This window comes from Bubalus bubalis, chromosome 6 (genome assembly GCF_019923935.1).
Source record: "Bubalus bubalis isolate 160015118507 breed Murrah chromosome 6, NDDB_SH_1, whole genome shotgun sequence".
NCBI classification, from domain to species: domain Eukaryota; kingdom Metazoa; phylum Chordata; class Mammalia; order Artiodactyla; family Bovidae; genus Bubalus; species Bubalus bubalis.
The window spans coordinates 51696712-51720995 of record NC_059162.1 but is presented as its reverse complement, the minus strand read 5'-3'; the positions used below and the strand labels follow the sequence as shown (position 1 = coordinate 51720995).

Here is a 24284-nt window from a genome sequence, read left to right as displayed (position 1 = left end):
CAACCCGTCAATTTCTCCACAACTAGCGAGCTTGGATGTTTCTGGCAAACTCAAAAGGACATGATTTACAAATAGTAGGTAATATTTGGATCCTTCCACAAGAGCTGGGTTCCAGCTTTTTTATAAAATACAAATGTTTTCATTTTGGAGCTCACTGTGTCACTTTCTCAACAAACAGATCCTACAAGCACTTATACTAAACTGGCTCCCTTCATACTCAAAAGCACTATCAGCCTCCTATAGTTAGGCCCGTGTTATATATGAATAAAATGGGTCTGTACGTATTTATTTGGTGGTCAGAGACCACACATCTAATGGCTACTTACAATATTTACAATCTCCTGGTACTACGGGGAGGAAGGAGGGGGAGACTGAGACCAAAGCTCAGGCCACACAGAGTATGACTACAGATCCTGCTCAAACATGCAAGCAAGACCAGACTCTTCATGCATAGAAGAGGACATGTGAGTGAGTGTTTTCTGTGAATGCTTATCAATGCCACCCAAATATAACTAAGAGCAAAATCCAACTTTAATACACTGCGGACTCTGCTATTATTAACATTTCAATGAAATAAGCCTTTTTAAAACCTTGAAAAATTTAGGGTCATTATATCCTTATGCTCAAGAATCACGTTGGGAGGGTTATAAGCACTTACCAAGAAAAGTCTGGAGACCCCAGCTGCCAGTCTCTCTGTCTTCAGATGCCAAACCAGAGGCTGTGGGGAATTGAGCAGGAACACGACAGGCTTGTGGTGAATGTGGACTGAGGAGATGGGATTCAGGTGCAGAGTGACCTAGGAAGAAACAGAAAGAGAAGTCTTAGCACTAGCTTTCCATTAAAACCACTCAGCACAGCACATGGCATATTGTTTCACAGCTCACCACTAACAGAAACAAGCTAAGAGGTAGTTCAGATGCTATAGATAAGATATATTAGGTTGAACTAGATGATTCTGCCAATATTTGACCTTTTTTAACTACAAAAAACAGCTATATCATGTGGTTCAATCCATACTAATCTCAACCAAAACATGAACCAGCTCCCAGTAAAAAAGCAGAATACAAGTAAACAAAACACTTTTTTTTTTCCCCAGAGTTGGCAAAGGCAAAATAAAAGTTACCTTCCCTCAGGGCTGCCTTATCCTTCAAATCAAATGACTAAATTTAAAAGTGGAGAATAGAATCACCTGGGGGCAGGTTATTCCTCTGAATCGTCAAAGAAATGACTTTGTTCTCTTCCAGGTAAGCTCCAATCTCTCTCTATAAAGTCAAGTGAGTTCTGCCAAAGAAAAGCGCCGAAAGCTAAGGGAGAGGGGCTGCCAAAGGGAGCTGCCAATGCTTTCATCATCCCAGCTATTAGCTCGAAGGGGTTTTCCAAAGAAATGAGGCATAGAGAACACACAGAATAAAAATTGACTGTATACAGTTCCAATCCCCCCAAAAAAAAAAACAGAGAAGAAAACCACAAGCTTGGATAGGAAAACTGTGGCCAGTTTTGATAGCAGATCAAGGACTACTGTAGGGTTCCACTGTCATCATTAGCATCACCCAAAAGCACCTGTGAGGAGATCTGGACACAGAGGGTTCAACAACACCCTCCCAGAGCACATCAGCCAAGGTCAGTCAACACGAACATGGAGAAGAAAAGGATGGATAAATACTGAACAGACACTTTCATATAAGTATGTCTCCACTGGCTTTCTGTGCAGAGGGGCGAGGGAAGACCCAAGAATTACTTGTATTTAAATAAATTGAGGTGGTGCTAGTGGTAAAGAACCCGCCTGCCAATGCAGGAGACTAAGAGATGCAGGGTCAATCCCTGGGTCAGGGAGATCCCCTAGAGGAGGGCAAGGCAACTGACTCCAGTATTCTTGCCTGGAGAATCCCATGGACAGAGAAGCCTGGTGGGCTATAGTCCATAGGATCTCAAAGAGTCAGACACGGCTAAAATGACTTAGCATGAGTGCGTGCATGCGTGTTAAGTCACTTTTAGTTGTGTCTCTTTGTAACCCCGTGGACTGTAGCCCACCAGGCTCCTCTGCCTGTGAAATTCTCCAGGCAAGAATACTGGAATGAGTACACACACACACACAAACAAGTTGAACTCACCAAAAAGCACCCTAAAGTGATTAGGAAAAAAACAAAAATGAACTGTAACTTGAAAGACACAGACTGAGAGATACACTGGAAATAATTTTACATTTCAGCCATAATCCTTATGAGGATTAAATGGGCTAGATCTATGATCTGAATCTGTACCATCATTAGGCACAGGGCTCTCAAAGCTGGATTACTTTACTCGATGTCTTTCCAATGGCTGCTGGACCACTCTATCTCAGTGTATCTCTGCCTTTCATTGCAGAACTGCCTAGGACACCAGTGTCACTTATTATAGTGTATCCTCAGGTCACTGATAATAAAACACTAAACTATCAATCTCCATGCCTTAGCACAGGGTAGGCACTTGGTAAATGCCAATTGGATGTTTGATTCTCTGCTTTTCAAGGCCACAAAAGTATCTTATTCTTTGACTAATTTGCATTTTGGTATATAATACCATCTGGTTCATTTACTACTGAGAATATGTGTCTTGATTTTCAAAAAGACTGCAAATACCCAGTAGGCAAAGATATGTCTTACATTTAATACTGTGCTTAATATAGAGTAGATAATTTTTAATGACTGATTTATCACAATAAATTCATCAATTTATGTTACCTAAAAAGTTTTTTTAATCTGAATAGACTCAAAGGTATATAGCTAACTAACTTACAGAAAAGTGAAAAAACACAGAAGCAAGACTCTATCATGAGCTATTGCAGCAACGCTGCTACGGTCAGTTTAGTATCGGCATAAGCATAGTATTAAAAGCAGAGTACTAATGAACAGCGATGTTGGGTACAGCCACAGCAAAATAACATGTTTTCTGATTCTACAGAATCAACTTCACAGAATTTTGGAGATGTGTCCACGTCTAGAAACAGTCAGATTGATCACCCCTATAAACAGGAGAGGCAGCAGAGACAGAGCAGGGGCAGAGATTCATATTGCTACACTAATGAGAGAGAGAGATACCCACTACAGAAAGCACACACTATACAGAGTGCGGAAAGGAGAGGTGAAATCATTCCTTGTCTAAGAGTACCTGACAACGGCAAAGAAACACTCTGTCACTACTAATGTGTGCAAGTTTCCAGATTTATTCATTACAAAACTGTTTATTGAGCACAAAGAATAGTTGCAGTCCTCAGGCAGACGATTCTTCTTGGAGCTCACAGATAAAACAGTAATAAATATATATCTCCAATGAACAAGAATTTGGGGGGGGGGGGGAACCTTAGGAAATGAAAAGAAAAATATGTATGAGACAGATACTGGTGCTCAAGTCCAAAATTTTCCAGATGGTCCAAAGTGTCAAGGCCTGGCTCACACCATCAAGGAGAGATTTCTAGGAGCCATGGCCCTCTGAGCTTTCCTGGAATCGGTTCCCTCTTCAATATGTGGCAGTGTCTGGCCAAGATGAATCCCCGACTCTGGCACATGGGGCCCAGGCAAAGCCCCAAAAACCATTTGGCAAAGAAGAATTGACACTACAATTGGGAAATTAAAAGAAAAATACTCAATACTTTTTAAAAAGATCAGTTGGCAGCAACAGAGAGTCCCCCCCAAGCACCTGCTCACCTAACCCCGCAGCAACGTTCCTCCACTTGAATAAATCATGCTGAAGGGAAGATAGAGGACAACCAAAAACAACCAACAAAGAATGAAGGTAAAAAAGCTCCCAGAAATGTGGGGAGAACATACCGAGAATAGCTCTTAAAGAATTCCTGGCTAAGGTGCCTAATTTCTCTCAGGCTGAAAAAAAGAAGGGGAAAAAAGGAGAAGAAAAAGTATGAGAAAAAGAAAATCCTCTTTAGAATCAACTATAGATCAGGACAGACTATAGTTACAAAGATAAGAGCGTTGTGCTAAAGCTTTTTTCCCCCGTGTAAACTGTCCAGGGATTACAGTCAGAAGATCAGAGGTGAGACAGGCTGCAGCAAAGAAACAGCAGTATATCCAATAATTTCCAACTTGGACATCCAAACAAAAGTTTAGAGAGTTGACTCTCAAGCCTATATCAAATTTACACATAAAAATAAGGGTCATCTCTTAGTCCACAGGTTTCACGTGTGTGTGTGTGTGTGTGTGTGTGTGTGTGTGTGTGTGTGTAAGGAATAACAAACTGAACCCAGAGGCCATGTGGTGGTGAAGGCAAATGGAGGTAAACTTAAAGCAGCTGCATCTCAAATGAGGGAACACTGACAAATCTCTGTATTAGTGGCTTCTTTCTTAACCTCTGGGGGTTTTAGAGCTCTTGAGAGTTTAATGTAAGTTATGAACCACCACCCCCCCTCCCCGCCCCACATACACCTTCCACACATACACACACCAAAATACCCCACAGACACATAAAACTTTCTGACCGTGTCAGGGAAATACATCCACTGCAGGACCCATGAACTCCAGGTTAAGTAACCATTAACCCATGTTAATGTTAAGAATATACTATAGAAGAGCAGGAAAATTCTAATCACAGAAACAGAAACAAAATTAGTCTCTCTAATCAAACTAGAAATTACACCTCTACTTTTAAAATATTATCCCCTCAGGGAAAGAACATAATAGATGACAACTCAGAACTAAAAGAGGCTTCCCAGGTGGTGCTAGCAGTAAAGAACTTGCCTGCCAGTGCAGGAGACATAAGAGACAGGGGTTCAATCCCTGTGTCAGGAAGATCCCCTGGAGAAGGTCATGGCAACCCACTCCAGTATTCTTGCCTGGAGAATCCCATGGACAAAGGAGCCTGGAGGGCTATAATCCATAGGGTCACACAGAGTCAGACATGACTGACGCAACTTAGTACACATGCAGAATTAAAAAATTTTCACATGTAGCTTCTGGAATTTCAGTGACTTCTTGAAAGCATACTTGATCATACAGCAGTGCAAAAAGCCCTGTCCAAGAGTTCCAGTGCTAATCAGGTTTGTCTCAAACAGTGCTGAATATTCAGTCTTCTGATCATGAGAAAATACCAGTAAATCTGATCTGTCACACCTCTGATGTAGACGTTGTTCCTCATACACTACTGAAACTACAGGAAAACCGTTTAGTCTAATCTGCTCCATGACATCTGTTGATATTAGGTCTTATGAGGCTATCTGTGCACTTCAACAAACTATTAGATGTAATTAATGTAGTTCTATTTTACAAAGAAATTCAAAGTAAATCTTTTTTGAATACTCTTCTGGGGAATCCGAACACAGTTTTGACTAAAGTCAAGGCCAACTCTCAGGAGCATAAAGCCTCCGAGTGGGAAGACAAACTTCCTGTCTCCCATTTAGGAAGCGTGTCCTTGCCACGTTATCACCAGAAAACAACAGGAAGGGCTTTCTTTGGACCTTGTTTGGGTGAAGACTCGGTTCTCCACAGATTATCTGTGATAAGCAAAAACCATACATTGCAGCAAACCCTGTAAATCACTTTATCTAAATGAATTATGTACTTTCTTACAGAAAAGAACACCACTCTCTTGATGGAAAGATGCCATATGAAAACTTGTTTTGAATTTTCCAGGATTCATGGCAGAGATGCAAGATTATTTCTACCACAGTGATTTCAAAAATTTCTTATTAGTTATATCCCCTCCTCTTGGGGTTTGTTAAAACAAACAAAAGCAAAGCAAGCAAAGAAACTGATACAAAAGTCTAACAGTTGTCTAATTTTGCTAACGTGTCAGTGAAGTTCCATTTCAACATTTCTGATTCTTCTAAGAGCCCCTATGGACCCATGAAACAGTGAAGTCATCCAAAACACAACCAGAGGGACTTCTGTTCTCTAAAATCAGACCAAATACTGGTCTGAAATGGATGATCCAACAATCAGTTTACACGAAGACAGATAAGAGAAGCACTCCAGCACTGTGTCTATAAACAAGACCCATAAACTCCCACCCTGGTGTGTGTATAGCCATATCTATGCCCTCTTCAGAAGTAAGCAGACAACCACTTAGCAACGGCGTTGGCAGTAACTGAAAACATCCTACATCTGATTCCCATAGCACTCATCATTTACACAGCCGGACTCAACCTACTTCAGGACACCAGGGTAACCACAGCTGAACTCGAATTTCCCTTACATTTGAGCAATGGGACTTTCAAACTCAAATCTGATTCAGATGCACTTGAAATATGCAACCAGTTGCCGGGAGTGGGGAACGGTAGTTAGTTGCTCTGCTATGTTTTAAAGGGTATTCCAATCTGAGGAACCCCTACAGCTGACATTTTATTTACCATTGCTTGTCTTTTGCCATCTGGGAATTGGTATAAAAAGATTCCCTTAAAATATTCTTGAAGGATTGGATCTGGAACTTTAAAACATTTCCTTATAATTTTATTTTTACATTTCTCTGAATTTCTAGAACATCAATCAGTTAAATGTTAAATTCAAGGAATTTTGACCCCTAGTGTCTCCACCCTACCCTAAAAAGTCAATTGACCATTCACCTTAGCCTCATTGGCATTAAGGTTTTGAGTTCTTTTGACTTCACCTCTATGACAAATGACATCATGCTCCTTCCCAATGGTTTTGTCTTGAGACATTTAACATGATGAGAGGGACACAGCCAGTCAATTCCAAAACTAAGTCTTCCTCCCCTCAGCAAGGACAGGATTCAGGATTCCCCAGGAGACTGTGAAAATAATCTAATAAAACCACAAAATAGGGAAGAAAGGCCCTCAAATGAAAGTCTGAAATATAATGCAGAAATAAGTCTGCCTGTCTATATTTTGAATGCCCTGGAAAAATATTCGGAACTAAATTTGCATTGGAGGTTGAGAGACAAGAGCTCGTATAAACAGAGGAATATTTCTGAAGCTACAGGTCATGACCCTCTAAAGGAGTCTTGGCTGGGAGAGTTGCAAGGGGATTCTAGGGACCCTGGCCCTGCCTCCCAGAGTGGCCCACTGCTTAGTCACTATAGGAAAAAGAGGCTGAGAAAGGGGAGACTCCAGGTGTCCCGAGGTATGGATGGGGCTGACAGCAAGGCTGGGAACACAGACAGTCACTCTCCCATTGTCCTTGAGCACTAAGCATCTGCCATCTGAAAATGGAACTGTCTCTGTCACTAACACACCACAGTCTTTCGGATTCTCGCCTGCAGCACCCTCCAGCCAGCCCCTGGACCAACAAGTGCACCCAGCTCAAAATGCAGCCTGCAGTGAAATCCTCCCTGCCCCACAGACAGAGCCGGGTCCAGGGCCATGCCCACAGACCACGCTCCAGTTTCTACTCTGCAAGACACTGACTCCCCGCCTTACACTGTGAAACCCTCAGGGCACTCTTCAAAGGCAGAAACTAAGTCACACTCATTTCTGCATCACTGGGGCTAGCACAGGGCTAGATATCTAGTGAGCACGCAACATGGTTTCTGAAAGATGAGTAAAAGGAAGCACCAATGACAGCTATTCATGAAATGTGACTCAAGTAATGGTTACAGAGTCAAATGGTTGCATTTTCCTGGCCAGAAAGTGATGGGGGGAGGGGCGATGCATCGATAAGGAGGACATTAATTTCACTACCAAGTTCTATTTGAACTTTAAAACACAGTCAAGAAAAGCAAACAGACACCAACTCATGCTCCCAAAACAAACGGTGGGGGCTGCCTGGAACGTGTGCTGGACAGAATTTCGAGGCCATGCCCAGGCTTTGTGAGAATAAACACCCTGATTATCCCCCTCTGTTGTGTGTACAGGACAGGGCAGAGCACCACCTATGCCATAGAGGGGAATCACACTAGGCAAACAGTGAATGTCTGCCAAGAAAACAGAGTGATTTTACTTATTATTTTTTACAGTTATGTGAATACAAATACATGAAACATGAAGAAAACCCTGGAGCATGTTCTCTTTCTCAGGGATAGATAACAAAGACAGAAATTTGACCAAGAGTTCTACTATCTTTTACAGGCATAGAATTTTAAGTGATTTTCATTCAGGCAAGTCAATTGTATTAGAACAGTTAGGAATTAAACTTCTAGAAAAACTGAAGGAACTTAATACTGGCAAAGTGATTAACATGAAAAAATGTTTGCTTAGATCAATAGATCGATTCCAAACACTCAAGGCTGCATATTGTCACCCTGCTTATTTAACTTATATGCAGAGTACATCATGAGAAATGCTGGGCTGGAAGAAGCACAGCTGGAATCAAGATTGCTGGGAGAAATATCAATAACCTCAGATATGCAGATGACACCACCCTTATGGCAGAAAGTGAAGAGGAACTCAAAAGCCTCTTGATGAAAGTGAAAGAGGAAAGTGAAAAAGTTGGCTTAAAGCTCAACATTCAGAAAACAAAGATCATGGCATCTGGTCCCATCACTTCATGGGAAATAGATGGGGAAACAGTGGCAGACTTTATTTTTTGGGGCTCCAAAATCACTGCAGATGGTGATTGCAGCCATGAAATTAAAAGACGCTTACTCCTTGGAAGGAAAGTTATGACCAACCTAGATAGCATATTCAAAAGCAGAGACATTACTTTGCCAACAAAGGTCTGTCTAGTCAAGGCTATGGTTTTTCCAGTGGTCATGTATGGATGTGAGAGTTGGACTGTGAAGAAAGCTGAGCGCTGAAGAATTGATGCTTTTGAACTGTGGTGGTTGGAGAAGACTCTTGAGAGTCCCTCAGACTGCAAGCAGATCCAACCAGTCCATTCTGAAGGAGATCAGCCCTGGGATTTCTTTGGAAGGAATGATGCTAAAGCTGAAACTCCAGTACCTTGGCCACCTCATGCGAAGAGTTGACTCATTGGAAAAGCCTCTGATGCTGGGAGGGATTGGGGGCAGGAGGAGAAGGGGACGACAGAGGATGAGATGGCTGGATGGCATCACTGACTCAATGGACATGAGTTTGAGTGAACTCCGGGAGTTGGTGATGGACAGGGAGGCCTGGTGTGCTGTGATTCACGGGGTCGCAAAGAGAAGGACATGACTGAGTGACTGAACTGAAGTGAACTGAACACTAATATACAACCAAAGCTTCCTGTAATATGTACTGTGTTCATTTATTTCCTCTCAATGTCTGCTTTTTACAATGGGCTCAAAATTATTTCTGCTACCTGTTTAGTAAGCCACTCCTTTGACAAGTATATGTCTATAATTACAGGATGTCAGGATAGCTTGCTTGTCATTACTATGATAAATAGACTTGTACAATAAAGAGAATCATGGAGTGACCAGTAGAAGCCAACTTAAAAGGTAGGCATAGCAAGAACCCAGTGTCGACATGATGTGAGTACTGGATCAATCATTTCCATCTTCAAACTGCAGTTATGAATCTCAATAAAAATTGCTGCTTGCACACCCTCTTAAAGTTAGCAAATGTACCACTCAGTGTGCAGGGAGTGATTAAATTTAATTTGATGTCTAAATGTTAAAGAATGGGATTTGGATTTCCCTGGACTAGTACATTAACCTGAAGCTGGTAAGGAATTCTGAATGGGCATACAGTGTTTCCTTTCTAACACAAAAGAGAAATCTAGAGAGGAGTAATTACTAAGATACAGATGTTCAAAATCACTAGACTTGGTTGCCGTGCTAATAGGAACAGCAGTGAGAGGCATTAGTATCATCTCTCAGAGACAGTAAGCAGATTCATCGGTTCATCTATTGGGTTAAGATTTGCTATTCTTATCAAGAGTTACTTTGCATAATTATAGAGTTATCCCCATTTTAAAGATGAAGAAACTTGTGCTTAGAGATAATTTTGGCTAGATAATTTCTAGCCAAAGACATATGGCTAGAAAGTGGCAGTGCTAAGAATAGAATGAACTTGTTTTATTCTTAAAAATATTCATAGTCTATTCATAAGAACAGAATGGAATGTTTGTCTCTTTCCTTCTCCCTACCTTCCCATCTCATTCTTTTTTTTCACAATAGTAAAAGGTGTTTATCAGTCTTCATAATCAATAGCCAGACAAAAATAGAAGGTACGTATAGTTTCAAGCCATAATGGAAGCATGATTAACCTAAGAATATAAAATAATTATATACAATTTGGAGGGTTAAGTAATGTTGTAAGTGGAAGTGCATACATGAACATGTTTCTCATCCACCCAGCCAATTTATGTCTTGATTCCCACCTCATTCTTAATCTTGGGTTTGGCCATAGCGCAGAGGGGGTGATGGGGAATTGCTCTAAAGGAGTAAGAGGCAGGAATTATTTTGCTTCTGGAAAAGAGAGGAAGATAGAGAAGAAAGGAAGAGGATTAAGTTGTGAGCAAGACAACAGAAGGCCAGTACAAGCTGAGAGGTCAGTGAAATCCACAGGGATGGGTCAACAAGTATTTTTATGAATACTATCTCCTTCTATCTCCTCTACAAAAGCTTTAATAATGCTCACCATTCTCATGAACGAATGCATTATGGCAGTCAAGATGGTGTTGGTTGCCTTTCAAATCCAAGTGAATCAAGTGTATCTCAGACATGCCACATGTAAAGTTATATACCCAGAAAGTGGAGAGGGCCACGAGAATGCTAAGACTCTGGACATCTGCAGAAATATACCCTCCTCTGGGTTTCTACAATCAGAATTAGCAGACAGAGGTGTGAGCCAATCATTCCTTGAGCTCCAGGGCCTCCCAGTTGATATATGGATTAGACCAAAGCATTCTCTAAGGAAACTAAATTCTGGTCACTGTAGGAAAATCTTGGGAATTTTGTAAAGTCTGGTTTCCTTTGAAAGCTCTAGCAAACAACTCCTGAAAGTCACAGTAACAGCCCCCTAAGGTTATTCTGGTTTCATCCAGCCAGGTCATAATTTTAAATGGAAATGTTTTAGAGGAATTTTAGCTTCAACATTACATGACCCATCCTTGAGAAAAGGAGAACAAATAACTCAGACGTCAAAGGTGAGAAAACATGTTATCTCTGCCTTGGGAGTATTTTTCCTGAAAAAGCATTATTTTTTGACCATATGTTCTATTGTCTCTTAGAGGCACAGAACTTTAAATGCTTTTAATTCAGGCAATGAACTATGTCAGAACAGGCTAATGCACAATAGAGTAAATGTGGTTTAAAGTGTTTACACTAGAGTTCAGTACTGTTTTCCTTCTCAGAGTTAAGTTTTCTCTAAGCCTTGCAATGAGTTTTCAGGGTAAGATCTATGATCACAGAAAGCAGAGGGAAGGTTGCCAAAATATGCATACAGAATTTGGCATGCTGTAGTTGATAAGTGTCTAGGATGGGATCACATCTTCCTAAAGCCAATATTAAAGGGGTTGAATTTTCTATTTTCTTCAGGCACTATTAAAAGTAGTTTATTACATTTGCTCTAACTGGAAAGGGACAAGCTACAGTAACGAGCTGGACCTGGTAACAAATTCATTATAGTTATGTTATACTCTTAGAAATCATTTCAGCACATATTAATAACCTGAAGGAAAAAGGAAAATAAAAAGTAAAAGAAAGAAGCAGAAGACTAAGTTGTAAGAAACCTGAACAACATTCCTTATTTAGATCAAGAATGATCCTCTTGACATTTATTTACAGGTAAATCAGAATTGAGTGTCACGGCAGAGATTTTATCTCAAAATGAAACGAGTGCAAACTCGAACACAAACCATTTGATTTTCAAATCATAACTTACACACAGTCATTCATTTCCCAATAATGAAGATTCAATAATTCTGTCAATATCATACATATAGTCAACCAATTGAAACCCTGATAAGTCAAGTCACTCACTGGGAATCAGTGAGTTACAGAGCAACAGAGAAAAGGACATTCTTTTCCAAGTGAATAATTAAAATTGTCTCCCGTATTTGACATTAGGAAATATGAGGTTTTACCTTAATATCTGGAAATATTAATTATCTTAACTATTTATGCATAGTCTCATTTTTATACATAAAATGACTTTTTAAAAAGCTTATAATCTCTGAATTTTACTGAGTACTTTAGAAACACAGAAGGCACAGCAGTGTTACAAAGACTTAGTTTCCCATGCAAATAAAGCAGATAAAAGCAACTCTTCCATAATACGTCTATGAAGAAAATTTCAAATCCTGACCAAAGTCTGGAAGGTTCTAAAAGAAATATCAGAATCAGACAGCTTAAGCTCTGGTTCATAATTCAGTGAAGATCCAAATGCATCTATTAAGTCAACAGCCACTAGTCTTCCACTTCTCATTTTCAGCAAAACTACTACAGTCTACCATTCTGTCTTTGACTCATCTTTTGAAAATACCACCACTAAGCAGTAAATAGAGCCAAAATGGGAAAAGGATGGGGTGCTTGCATTACAAAATATTCAGGCTTAGATTATAAATTTAAATATTCCAAAATAACCAGGATCTTGAAGAAATAATTAAGATTCTCTACCATTCATGATATTTGGCCAGAAATAAGAAATCTGACTCAGTGACAAATGTCTCCATAAAAACATGAAATGAAATAAACAAAATGTGGTATATCCATACAATGGAATCTTATTCACCAATAAAAAGAATAAAGTTCTGATATACACTACAACACAGATGAATCTTGAAAACATGCAAAGTGAAAAAAGTCAGCACAAAAGGCCATATGCTGTATGAGTCCATTTATTTGAAATGTTCAGAGCAGGTGAATCCATAGAGATAGGAAGTCATTGCCAGGGCCGGGACTGTTGGAACAAAACAGTGGCGATATTTGCACTACATCATGAATGCACAAATTTCACTCAACTGCCTACTTTAAAATGGTTAAAATGGTAAATATTATATTATGTGGCTCTTTATTACCACACAATTAAAAAAAAATGTGATTTAAGCTTTCATGCAGGATAAACCTGACCAATTCTTGAGTTTCAAGTCTCTTCTAGAAAAAGCTTTACATGATAGTACAAGGAACTCAGTGTATCCTCGTAGGCTGAGTGCTCGCACCAGCCCTCATGACTCCAGATCTAAGGCAGTCAAAGCTCAGGAACACACAAAGCTGGCTTCAGATGGTACCTGTGTTTCCTGTGCATGTTTTTCATTTATTCAAACAGCATTAATTACGTACCTATGATGTGCCAGGCACCATACCCATTCCTGAACACAAAAATGGAATAAGATGCAGCCTATCTTTCCCCAAGGTGGTCACCACAATCCAGAGAAAGTCAACTACATGAAGAGGTGATGATCAGTAAGTCCAGTTCAGTTGCTTAGTCGTGTCTGACTGACTCTTTGTGACCCCATGACCTGCAGCATGCCAGGTTTCCCTATCCATCACCAACTCCTGGAAGTGATGATAATATTCAATATAAAACCAACCAAGAACTGCAATATGTCCAGGGTGTGTGGGGAGAGAAGATGTCAAGGGTTGGGGGAAGTGACACCAGCTTGGCTGAGCAGGGTTCCCAAGCAGGACAGATTAGACCTAAAGGTGTCTGAAAGAAACAGGCAGAATCTGTCAATGTGATACATTTTCTTGTTTCTTCTACTCCTTCTCAATTTTCTGAACAACTTGTATTGGCTGGGTGAGTGTCTGTCAGAGTCATTTTAGAAACAAAAGACACACACAAGGATAAAACTGGATTGAATGACCATTAAGACCCCCTTCTGATCCTAGAAGCTAGGGCTTCCATAACTTCATTACTGAATACTTTTCTTAAGACTTTCAGAATCACTTCACTCACTTATTTCATTTACTCTCTAAAGAAGTCTGCCAGATATTTTTTTAAAGTCTATATATTTAGCAAGCAATACAGTAAAATACTTGAGAATCCTTCTCAACAGTAATTATTTCTAAAGAAAATGATACTAGGATAAAGCAAATCTAATATGGAAGTGATGACAGTTCATCAGTATCTCATAAAGAGCTCAGAATACCATCCTGGTAGGTTCAGGTCCCATCTGTCTATGTCTTAGGATATTTGAGTCTGTGGGAGCTTGTTGTCTCTTGCTTATAAGCCCAGGTTCTAAAATTAGAACTAGCTTTGAACAAGCCATTATTCTTCCTAAGATATATTAAATTAAATCTCCTCTTACCTCAAAAGAAATCAGAGTAGTCACATAGGAGAGTTGAGAAGGTTAAATAATTTATATTATGACAAACATAATTCTTTGTAAACTCCAACATGTGAGGGAAATTTTATTATTCTCTGGAAGAAAGATGATGAAAAGTTAAAATTTTCAGACCTATTTTCGGGGGATAAAATTTTAAAATAACTTTTGTTTTTAAAACAAGGAAACCTACTAAAATCAAAGTCACCATCAGATTCCACATCCTTAAGCAAACAAACTTTTCAAACCAGAGTTTAACAAGTAGCTAAACTCTATGATTTTTGTTTCTTTTTTCTATTAATTATCCACTTACCATGAAAGGTTCCCAGTCAGTACTGAGACATAAAGCATGATGTACAATGTGAATACAGTCCCTTTTAGAACAGTGAATGACCAGACGTTTCATGGGAAGGAGGGGGTCTGACATCAGCCTCAAGCTAAACTTAGGAATGCCTTAGCATCTAACAGACTGTTCTGATGAATACTTTATGACTTAAAATGAAACCCATTAAGTGAAATATGACTAATCAGAATCACATAATGATTGAGAGCATGGACACTTGCAGCCTACTCCTTGCATTCAATTCCAGCTCCACTATCCTTAGCTGTGTGACCAGGCAAACTGCTTGACCTCTCTGTGCTGCTATTTCTTCATCTAAAAAACAGAATAGTGACTACTTTTTATGAGGAATAAATAAATACTTGTAAGCACTAGAAACACACTTGTCACATAGTTTAAAATTACACATTAGTTATAGACAGGCCCTCAATATATCTCGGGAACTTTGCAGTCATCACCTGAGGCATCATAGGAACTTACTCCATACAAAGATGGATCCCCCAGGCCTTCTCAACCTTTTCCTTCTTGTAAAGTGCTCTCCATCATTACCCTATAACTCATGCCTACCAGCACTGTTCACAAATTAGACATACTGATATACTGTGGTTTGGAAATTCTCAAGGACAAACCATATGCAATCTCACCAGATTAGACCTGTCAATTCTGTTCAGAAAGAGGTTGTTGTTAGTCACTAAGTCATGTCCGACTCTTTTGAGACCCCTATGGACTGTAGACCACCAGGCTCCTCTGTATATGGGATTTCCCAGGTAAAGAATACTACAATGGGTTGCCATTTCCTTCTCTAAGGCATCTTCCCAACCCAGGAATCAAACCTGTGTCTCCTGCATGGGCAGAAGGATTCTTTACCACTCAGCCACCATGGAAGCCCTTAGAAAGAGGCAGAGGTATGTATTAACGCACTGAATTTAACTACAGCTTCGTATTTTCACCTGGGATCAATTTTGTTCACCTCACAGAAAAAATACCACACTCTTGAAGAAGGCTTCATGTCATCGGTGCCCCAAGAATGAAGAAGACAGCTCTTCCCTGTGGGTGCTCCTGACCTCTGTCCAGTTAACCCTTCTTACAGTATCTAGCACCTGCTGCCTTGTATTAAGTTAATATACAAATTATCTGAGAAGAGGGAATGGGACTTTTTTCTTATCACCCTGGAGCCTAGTCAAGTCTGCACTTGGGAAGCACTACATAATACTTAACGATGAATGAATGGACAAGCGAATGAATCAATAAACATATTCTACAGCATAATTTAATTTCTTCCAAGATCTACATTTTCTTCCAAGCAAGTTGGCCAATGTCTCCTGTAATCCAATCCTTCAGGTCATTCTGCCTTCCTTCCTAAATTACAGGCAGTTTGACCCAGTGGTTAAGAGCAGTGACTCAGAGCCAGCTGGACTCGGGGCTTTCCACTTACCAGCCTTAGGGCCTTGAGCCTGTTAAGACTCTATGGGCATCAGTTTCACCAACTATATAACATGGGGATAATACGTGTGCTTATTCCATCAGATGGCAAAGGATTAAACATGTCTTGCATATAAAACACTTAGAACAGTGACTGGTACCCGCACATAGTAAGTGCTGCTTAAGTATTCACTATCATTACTTCCACCCTCTAAAGTCATAGTTTATTAAAAATTTTTCTCCATTCCCTTGGTTCCTATGGAAGGAAGGTTTTGTCTTTATTGTCCTCCACTGAAGTTTAAAGTCAAAACAGCTTTTCTCACAGTTCCCTAAACATCAAACTGCTGGCCTCCCTAGACTCAGCCCACTTTTCTTCCTAAACCAGCTTCTCCTGTCTGGGCACACACAAGCCCCATTAAGCTTCTCCATTGCCACCACCTTCTCTTCACCTGGCAACTCTACAGACTTCATCAGTCATTCTCCCAAAGCTCTTGCTCATGTCATAATCATGACCAACAGCATCTCCATGGCTCACTAAACTCTGGGCTTCAGCCGGACTTGGAGATACTTCAAAGTCCCCATATGATTTGGGAGAAGGATAGGGAAGCTGTTTGCTTTGTCCAGAATGAGATGCCTTGTTTCCATGTATTTGTTTACCCTGACACAAATCAACCACTCTCAGGCTTGCTACAAGCTTGATGAAGACCTCCACCAGATACACCACCAAAAAGGTTGAGACAGCTGCAAAGGTTGCTGTTTCCCTGGAGAAGGAGTTTCATGGAAGGCTAAGAATCACCACAGCAACCAGACTACAAAAACAGTCCATGGGCTGCAGCCCCATAACTCTGGTAAAGCAATTTGTACTCCGTGAAAAGGCTAGGGCACAGAAGTTGAAAAATGATCAAAGTAAACACTGCTCTTCAAGCACCATTCTGTTGTGCTGATTTCAAGGCATCAAGTCACAGCATCAAAGTACTGTTATGAAAGATGCACGTCAAGTGCCAAGGATTTGCTCGGCTGAACTAACTGCTCTGGTGCGAAGGTCTAGAGATAAGTTTGTAGCACATTTTCCAAAACAACCATTTCAAATTTGCTCTAAGAGCAGACCAGGGTAAAAATGTACACCATTATATCAAGTTTCCCTGCCCAAGCTAGAACAGCTGTTGGTCCCAACCCTGGATTTAAAAAAAGAGAGAAGGTGATTTTTCTTATTTTGGCCACACTGCACTGCATATGGGATCTTAATTCCCTCACCAGGGATTGAACCCTTGCCCCATGCATTGGAAGCACAGAGTTTTAACCACTGGACCACGAGGGAAGTCCCAGAAGGTGATTTTCTGATAAAATTTTAAATAGACTTTATTTCATACTGACCTTTCCTGGACTAATTCTGATAAATTTAAGGGAAATTTTTCTAAACTTCATTTAACACTAATGAAGAAAATGACCTGTTCCAGGGTCTCTGATCCACTACCATCAATTTATGCTATACTTTAAACAGCAAATAAGAAACTATATAAGAATAAAAATATAGTATATATTATATCTATACTACATAGAAGCAGAAACTATAAAGTATAGGAACTTAGAAACAAATTTCTTCATAAACTTATAAGAGTCTTCGATTTTTATTAACATGATCAAAGTTAATTATTAACTATGTTTACTACAGCTTTAATACACAGAACATTTTTATTTTAAGGAACTCAAAGTGATGTACCTGAGTAGCCCTACAGCATCCTCAAAAGTTAGGTAAGAAAAATATACAATTCCCATGAGCAAAAATTTATGGAAGAAATTATCAGAATCTCAACTACATTGGTGGTACATAATGAATTAATGAAACAAAATACTTATTAGTAGGGAGAAATCTTAATTCAAATTCCCCTGAACAGAACGTTTAGAAATTTGATTAGAACAATGGGATGTGTACACACACATCATATTCCTCTTCTCTAGATGCATCCCAAGCATAGTGCAGCTCCCTGGATCTATTGTGAAGAACGGGTCCACTTGCACAAGTTCTGGGGTTTGAGCAAGATGCTCAGATGTAAATGGGTCTGTGGGGAACAGAAAGGGAGCTCTGGTGGAAGGCCCTGAGAGTGAACAGAGCAGAACAGGGAACTAAGGGGATAGGGCAGGAGGGCAGGGAGAACCTTGAGAGAAATGTCAAGACAGGGAAGGTAGTGTGGGTAGGCTTGGAGGGCATTTAATTCAGATAGAGATGAGGAAATACACAAAAGAATATAGAAAAATAAAGTTGGAAAGGTAGACTGGGGCCAGATCTCAATGAGCCATGAAAGCCAAGCTTAACTAATCGGTGAAGGCAATTGAAAGAAGAGCGTGTAATGTGACCATGGCTTGCCTCCTGACAAATAGTGGGTACGTCAACTTCTGGCATATCAAGTGTGACTTAGTTAATCACATTAATACATTAATTTACTAAACTCCCTTCAATTACCTCAGTTATTTGCCCAACAGAACATGTATCAGTAATAGAAATGTTTTTAAAACCCACTTTGTACAGGATCCCATTCCAAATCTTATTCAGTATCATTATTAAGGAATTATCAAGGAGTATCTTGCAATGGGAGAAAAATAAATCTTAATCCTCAACCCCAAGTATCCTAGACCTGAGGGGTTTGTTCCCTTGCTTTATCCCCAGCTTATAGGCCCTCAATAAACACTTGTGGAGTTTGGGATATATTTTAACCATAAACAATGAATAAACTAGGCAACTACTATGAGTTACAAGCCTCAAGCATTTTTACAAGGAAAAAGTCATGAGCCTCGTAATTCAGTCCTATTTATAATATTCTATGCAAGAATCTTTAAATCTCACCCTTAGTTCTCTACTCTGTAAGAAATGAACCAGACCATTTACTCCTAAAGTGAAAACAAGTCTTCATTCTCTATCCATTGTCTTCCTGAGATGAACTCCTAAATCTTCACAAGACCTAACAATAAGTTTCCAGTAAACACCTGAAACAAATTTGGGTCATAATTTCTCATATCGTATTCTTTTCAAAAGAGAAAGCAAGTAAACAGTTGGTCAGCAATTTTGGAATGAAGATAAAATTGTCTGATTTTACAGAAAATGACTTATTGCCTGCCCTTGTGGAGAAGTTAATTATCCTTGCCTGAGAAACAGGGAAAAGGTACTTTCACTATAAACCACAAACACAGTTGCTTCTCAAACTTGTCTTCTTCCTGGGATAAGATTCTGGACATATCACTCATTTAAAGAAAAAAAGTTCTGCTTTAGTATCTTTCTCTGGGATTCAATTTCCCCATAAGTGAAGGGACTAAGCCAAAGCCTACAGTTCTTTGAGCAACCAGTAGAATCAGTAAGTCTTCAAGACAGAGCCCTAGGAATAGACGTGGCTGATGAAAAAGAATGGGCTGATGTGACTGAGTCATCAACTCACAAATTCCAGGTCACGCTAAGTGATTTGTGCACTCAATTAAAAGGAAAGAGTGACAAAAGTTTAAACTTGCCAAAGTGAATACAGAAAGTAAAACAGAAGATTTTTATTTAAGAACTGAAAATACTCCAAAATGAATTTATTGAACTTTTCAGACCAATGAGAGCATCTTTAGAGAATCTTATTCTTTTCTTTTTAACTCTAGGTTAGTGTGTGCCTTATAGTCTTTTATGCTTGACAGAAACAAAATAAATCATAATATACTCAAGGCTAATCCTAAAGGTAAATCAAGATTTACAGTGTCTTTTAAAATACATAGTGTTGACAAGATAATAGTTCTAGGACAAGTTAATTTATTTGGTTTTGCTAATTTCTTTTAGATATACTTTTGAATAAGAGAGCTGCGTGATTTATACTGAATTTCAGGAAGACTGGAAGATTTTTCTATTTTCTATCTTTCTAGTAAATCAAAATACGATTTAAAAACAAGAGTCAACAATAACTTTATTATGCTGTCAGGTTCTAAAACCACTATTTTGATGGGATAATATCCCTTAATAAAGACAATGGTTGCTCTTGGTTAAGCCATAAATCAATAGGCTGAGAACAAGTCTTAGTCACTACAATTGACTCATTCAGTGTCTATGACCAGCTCTAGATCCAAGGTGTGAAGTTATGAAGTTCTCTCATTCCCCCCAACTCTTCCTTTTTACTGCCACCTTTTTGTTCCCCTAGTACTTCACTGGCTGTTCAAGAAGCAAAAGAAAAGGGAAAAGAGTAAAATTAGAACCAGTGGGCTTGGTTACTGTAAGCAGTGATAAAAACCTGAAAGAAGAGGATAAAACACAAAATGAAATTTGTGCACAATAAAATTGCTGACCTTTAGTGATACAGGAGATTTTAGACACAGTCTATTTTTTGTAGAGGAAATATTTATTGCAGAGGAAATTGAAGCCCAAAGAGGTGATGGCATGCCCCAGTTCCACAGCTGGTTATGGCATCATTGGGGCTAGAACCCAAATATCCATACCAGTGATCCAGCTTTTACTTATCCTGCTAGTGGAACTTTCCATGCCTCTCCTTACAGAACCAATTCTCTGATACTGAAAAAGATCTCCCTGAATCTTTAGAGTTCAGGGTCAACCTCTTTAACCACTGGATAAGAACACAGAAACATAAAGAATGCCAAGAAGCAACTTCTCTCCCTGCAAAGCATCATATGATCTGACCCTTGACTAGCTAATCCCATCTCTTATGCTTTCCTCCTTGCTCACTAGATTCCAGCCATGCTAGCCTTCTCATTCACCTCCACAAGTCACTTCCAAGCTCCGGGCCTTGACATAAGCAGATCTTGTATCTGGCATATTCTTCCCATGGATCCATGCATGGTTCACTCCTTTTCATCATTAGTATGTCTGTTGAAGTGTACCTCCTCAAGGAAGCTTTTCCTATCCACCCTAATGACCATTCCTTCAAGTACTTGAATACCTCATGTTCAAAACAACACAAGCATTACAAAGGCTGAAACTCTGCCTTCTTCGCCACTATATCCCCAATCCGAGGAAAATGCCCATACATGGTGAACACTCACACCTTTTCAGAACGAATAAATGAATGAATGTATGAAAGACAAAGGAAAGATGAACCAACATATGGGGCGACTTCACAACATGGTGCTGGGAAATCTTTGCATTTATGTTTTTGTAAAATTGAAGGGAAAAAAGGTAGCTGTGGATATAGAAAAGTTACCAGAAAGCCTTTTGGCATCTATCTAAACCATATCTGATAGGCATTTCTGATAAAAGGCCATGGCCAAGAAAACAAAAATAACCAACTTTCGGCCTACTTCAGATAAGCAAGAATTCAAGATCAAGTCATAATATATCTCAAAGTTCACCTGATTCTGCCAGCAGGAGCCCTGCAGTACTAAATTTTTGAGCATGTGAATGATACATTGTTTTACTGAAATATTTTCCAAGATTCCCTTCCAAATTCAACTCCATGGTCTTTTTTCTCCCCTAAAGGGCAAAATTCTAACCTGTTTCCAAGCTATTTGGTAATATTTTGGCACAGATTATCCAGCAAAGAAAGTTGTATAGAACAGAGCTATCGGGAGTAATAGGACGCCCCAACCTGCCCCTCTTTCTGAGTGCTTAACCTATAGATGACAACCCACCTAGTCACATGTAATTCTTACCAGGTGGCTATTTTATTGAAGCTCAAAGACTTATCTCCAATATGATTAAAGTTAACAAACAATATCGGGAGCCATACTTAAGCCCACAGTTAAGCAGAGCAAGGAGGTGAGATCATCTAAATGGGAGCAGGAAGAGAGGGAGAATTTGCCATCCACTCTATCTTTGCTACCTTTGGTAGTCTCAAGTGGCGTCAAAGACTGCCTAGTAACAGGTGCTTAATAAATAGTGATTTAATGATCAAACAAGTGTCAAAACCTTGGGAAAGTCCACCTTGCCCACACCCACTCAACTGTACATCAACCCCATCTATAGGAGATATATGCTGCAGATTCAAGCTTGGGCTCTACCAATCACTTCCTAGCTCATGATTTGGGGGAGAATATTTAACCTCTCTCAGCCTCAGTTTTGATGTCTGTAAACTAGTGTTTATGCCACTTGCAGGGGCATTGATGAGGCTGACCAGAATGCTGCCTTTCTTCATACTCCCAGAAAGCAGTTTACCTGCTTGTTTAACTGTGGCTCCAATCAATGTGGTACCATTACCTCCTGCCGATAGGTCCCTGGATTTTGAAGCAGGATGACAAACTGATTACAGCTGCAAACACAATCCTTGATGATGTGAAAGTCACTCAGTCATGTCTGACTCTTTGCAACCCTATGGACTGTAGCCTGCCAGGCTCCTCTGTCCATGGAATTCTCCAGGCTTCCCAATAAAGAATTAGTGGCTTTTCTGCTATTTCCCAGCTTTCCCCTCAACCTCTGGGACTCAGGTCTCATCAGAAACCAGGTGGGAAAGATACAGCACAAATGTGATTGGTCATCTTCACCAGTTACTCCTGTTCAGAAAAGGGTCGAGGGGGCAGGCTCAAGTCTTGCTCTCCACACTTCATTGCAATTTGGGGGTATTTTGTTCAGAATCCAACAAAAAACAGTCCTGAGAATGCCATATTCATTCCATGCCTGACCCCAACACTACATCTGCTCTAAGGAGACCCCAAATTTCTGAACCATGGGAAATTTCTGAAACTCTATCACCTGCCTTTCCATCCTGGAGTATGCTTTCCAGAGAAACAGGAATACAGGAAGTGCTAAAGCCATGAACTTCTTCCAAGGCAGCTGAAGTCACTGGATGAGGTAAAGCCACAGGTTTCTCCCAATCTGTGGCTGGGAAGTTTGGGGACAAACATTTATCTTGAGAGGTCTACCTAACTTGCCCCTTCCTGCCTTGAAGATAGCCTCAATCCATCTGGCTCTGAAGACCTGCATCAACACAGATGAGCACTCATTCTCCCATGGTAAGCACCAACAGGCAGGGCCATCAGACGCAAGCTCTCACAGTTGCCAAGGTACTTGCTGTCCTAACGTATTTCATACTCCTCAATTCGGCTGTGTTTTATTTACCAGCCTCCGCCCCCAGTCTTGGAAAATTTTGCCTCCAGCCCTCAGCCAAACCACATCCCATAACCTCTCCAAATTCTCACCTCCAAGTAGCATTGCCAGGCTAGCACACCTGGCTCCAATTACTCCGGCAAGGCGCCTCCCCCGGCCCAGTCCCTTCCAACACGCCTGATTCCTTAGCACTTCTATGTTTACCTCGGCCCAGCTGCAGTTGATTAAATCTATCTGGTTATGTTTCGATCATGGGTGTTTGGGGCAATAGTTTCGACGTCTCTGTCCCTTCAGTTCACAGGTGTTGTTCTTTGAGAGGGTCTGCGCAGCGGTGCGCGGACTGCTGCCTTCGTCACTCCCACAATGCTCTGCGCTGGGGGCACAGTCCAGAAGGCTTGCAGCCGAGGCTGTCCAGTTGCTGGTTCTAATTACGTGGGGAGGGAGGGGCCTTCGCTCAAGTAAACTGAAATGATTAGTTCCTCTAATCTTCTGTTTTTCAATAAATAAAGAGGGAGGCAGAAAGATTCTTCGTGTGTACTCTGTCCTGATGAAACAGTGAACTGTTTGGAAAATCAAGAAATTTCTACAGTGCGAGGCAGTAAGACCTAAGCAGTGAAACTGAAAAGCATTATCCCAAGCATTTGGAGGCCAGATTTGCCTCCCGGATCTGGAAATCCTTCTTAATCCAGGTTTAAAACACACACACATAAGAAGACATCAAATATTATTCGTTTACATTTCAGTTATTAGTTGGTTCCTAACTCACTGCACACTGAGGGTTTCTTTAAGGATATTTTCTAGTTTTAACAATTCCAGAAACCCACTTTCTATTCTACTTTTCAATTGGTATTTTTCACTAAGGTATTTTAAAAAACAAAACCAAAAAAAAAAAAAAAGCACTTAACTCTCAATGTACACTCAAAAAAAAAAAGCACTGAAAGAAAATATTATATCTCAATCTTCCCAACCTCTTCATATCGACAAATGAAGAAACTGATTCCCATGGGCTTACAGATTTGCTCAAGTTTAAATAAAAGCTTGATAAATGAAGAAATGATCATTAAGGTGTACAATCCAGTGATCTATGTTTTACACCTTGAAACCTGGATTAAGAAACATCACTTGAAGGAGTTTCCTGACAGTCCAGTGGTTATGACTTGGTGCTTTCACTGTGGTGGCCTGAGTTCAATCCCTAGTCTGGGAACTAAGATTCCACAAGCTGTGGTACAGCCCCCCAAACACACACACACACACACACACACACACACACACACACACACCCCTTACTTTATGATTGAACCATATATGCCAATAACCAGACTGTAGAGAAAATATAAGAAATTTCTAAATAAAAAATTTCACCTCAGTCCATTTAATAAATCTAAGTGGTTACAATCATCATATGCACTTGTTCATTCAAGCATTTATCTCACGTATATTT

The 24284-nt window shown here is 40.0% G+C and overlaps 1 protein-coding gene across 5 annotated transcripts in view; it reads right to left on the bottom strand.

Annotated features, from left to right (window-relative positions):
* Positions 1-24284, bottom strand: part of TGFBR3 (transforming growth factor beta receptor 3) — a 207991-nt gene that overhangs the window by 74080 nt on the left and 109627 nt on the right. For all 5 annotated transcript variants that reach the window (XM_006054474.4, XM_006054473.4, XM_025288286.3 and 2 more), the window contains one exon: positions 659-796. In XM_006054474.4, coding sequence (XP_006054536.2) covers positions 659-796 — 138 coding nt within the window. The remainder of the gene's footprint in view (positions 1-658; positions 797-24284) is intronic.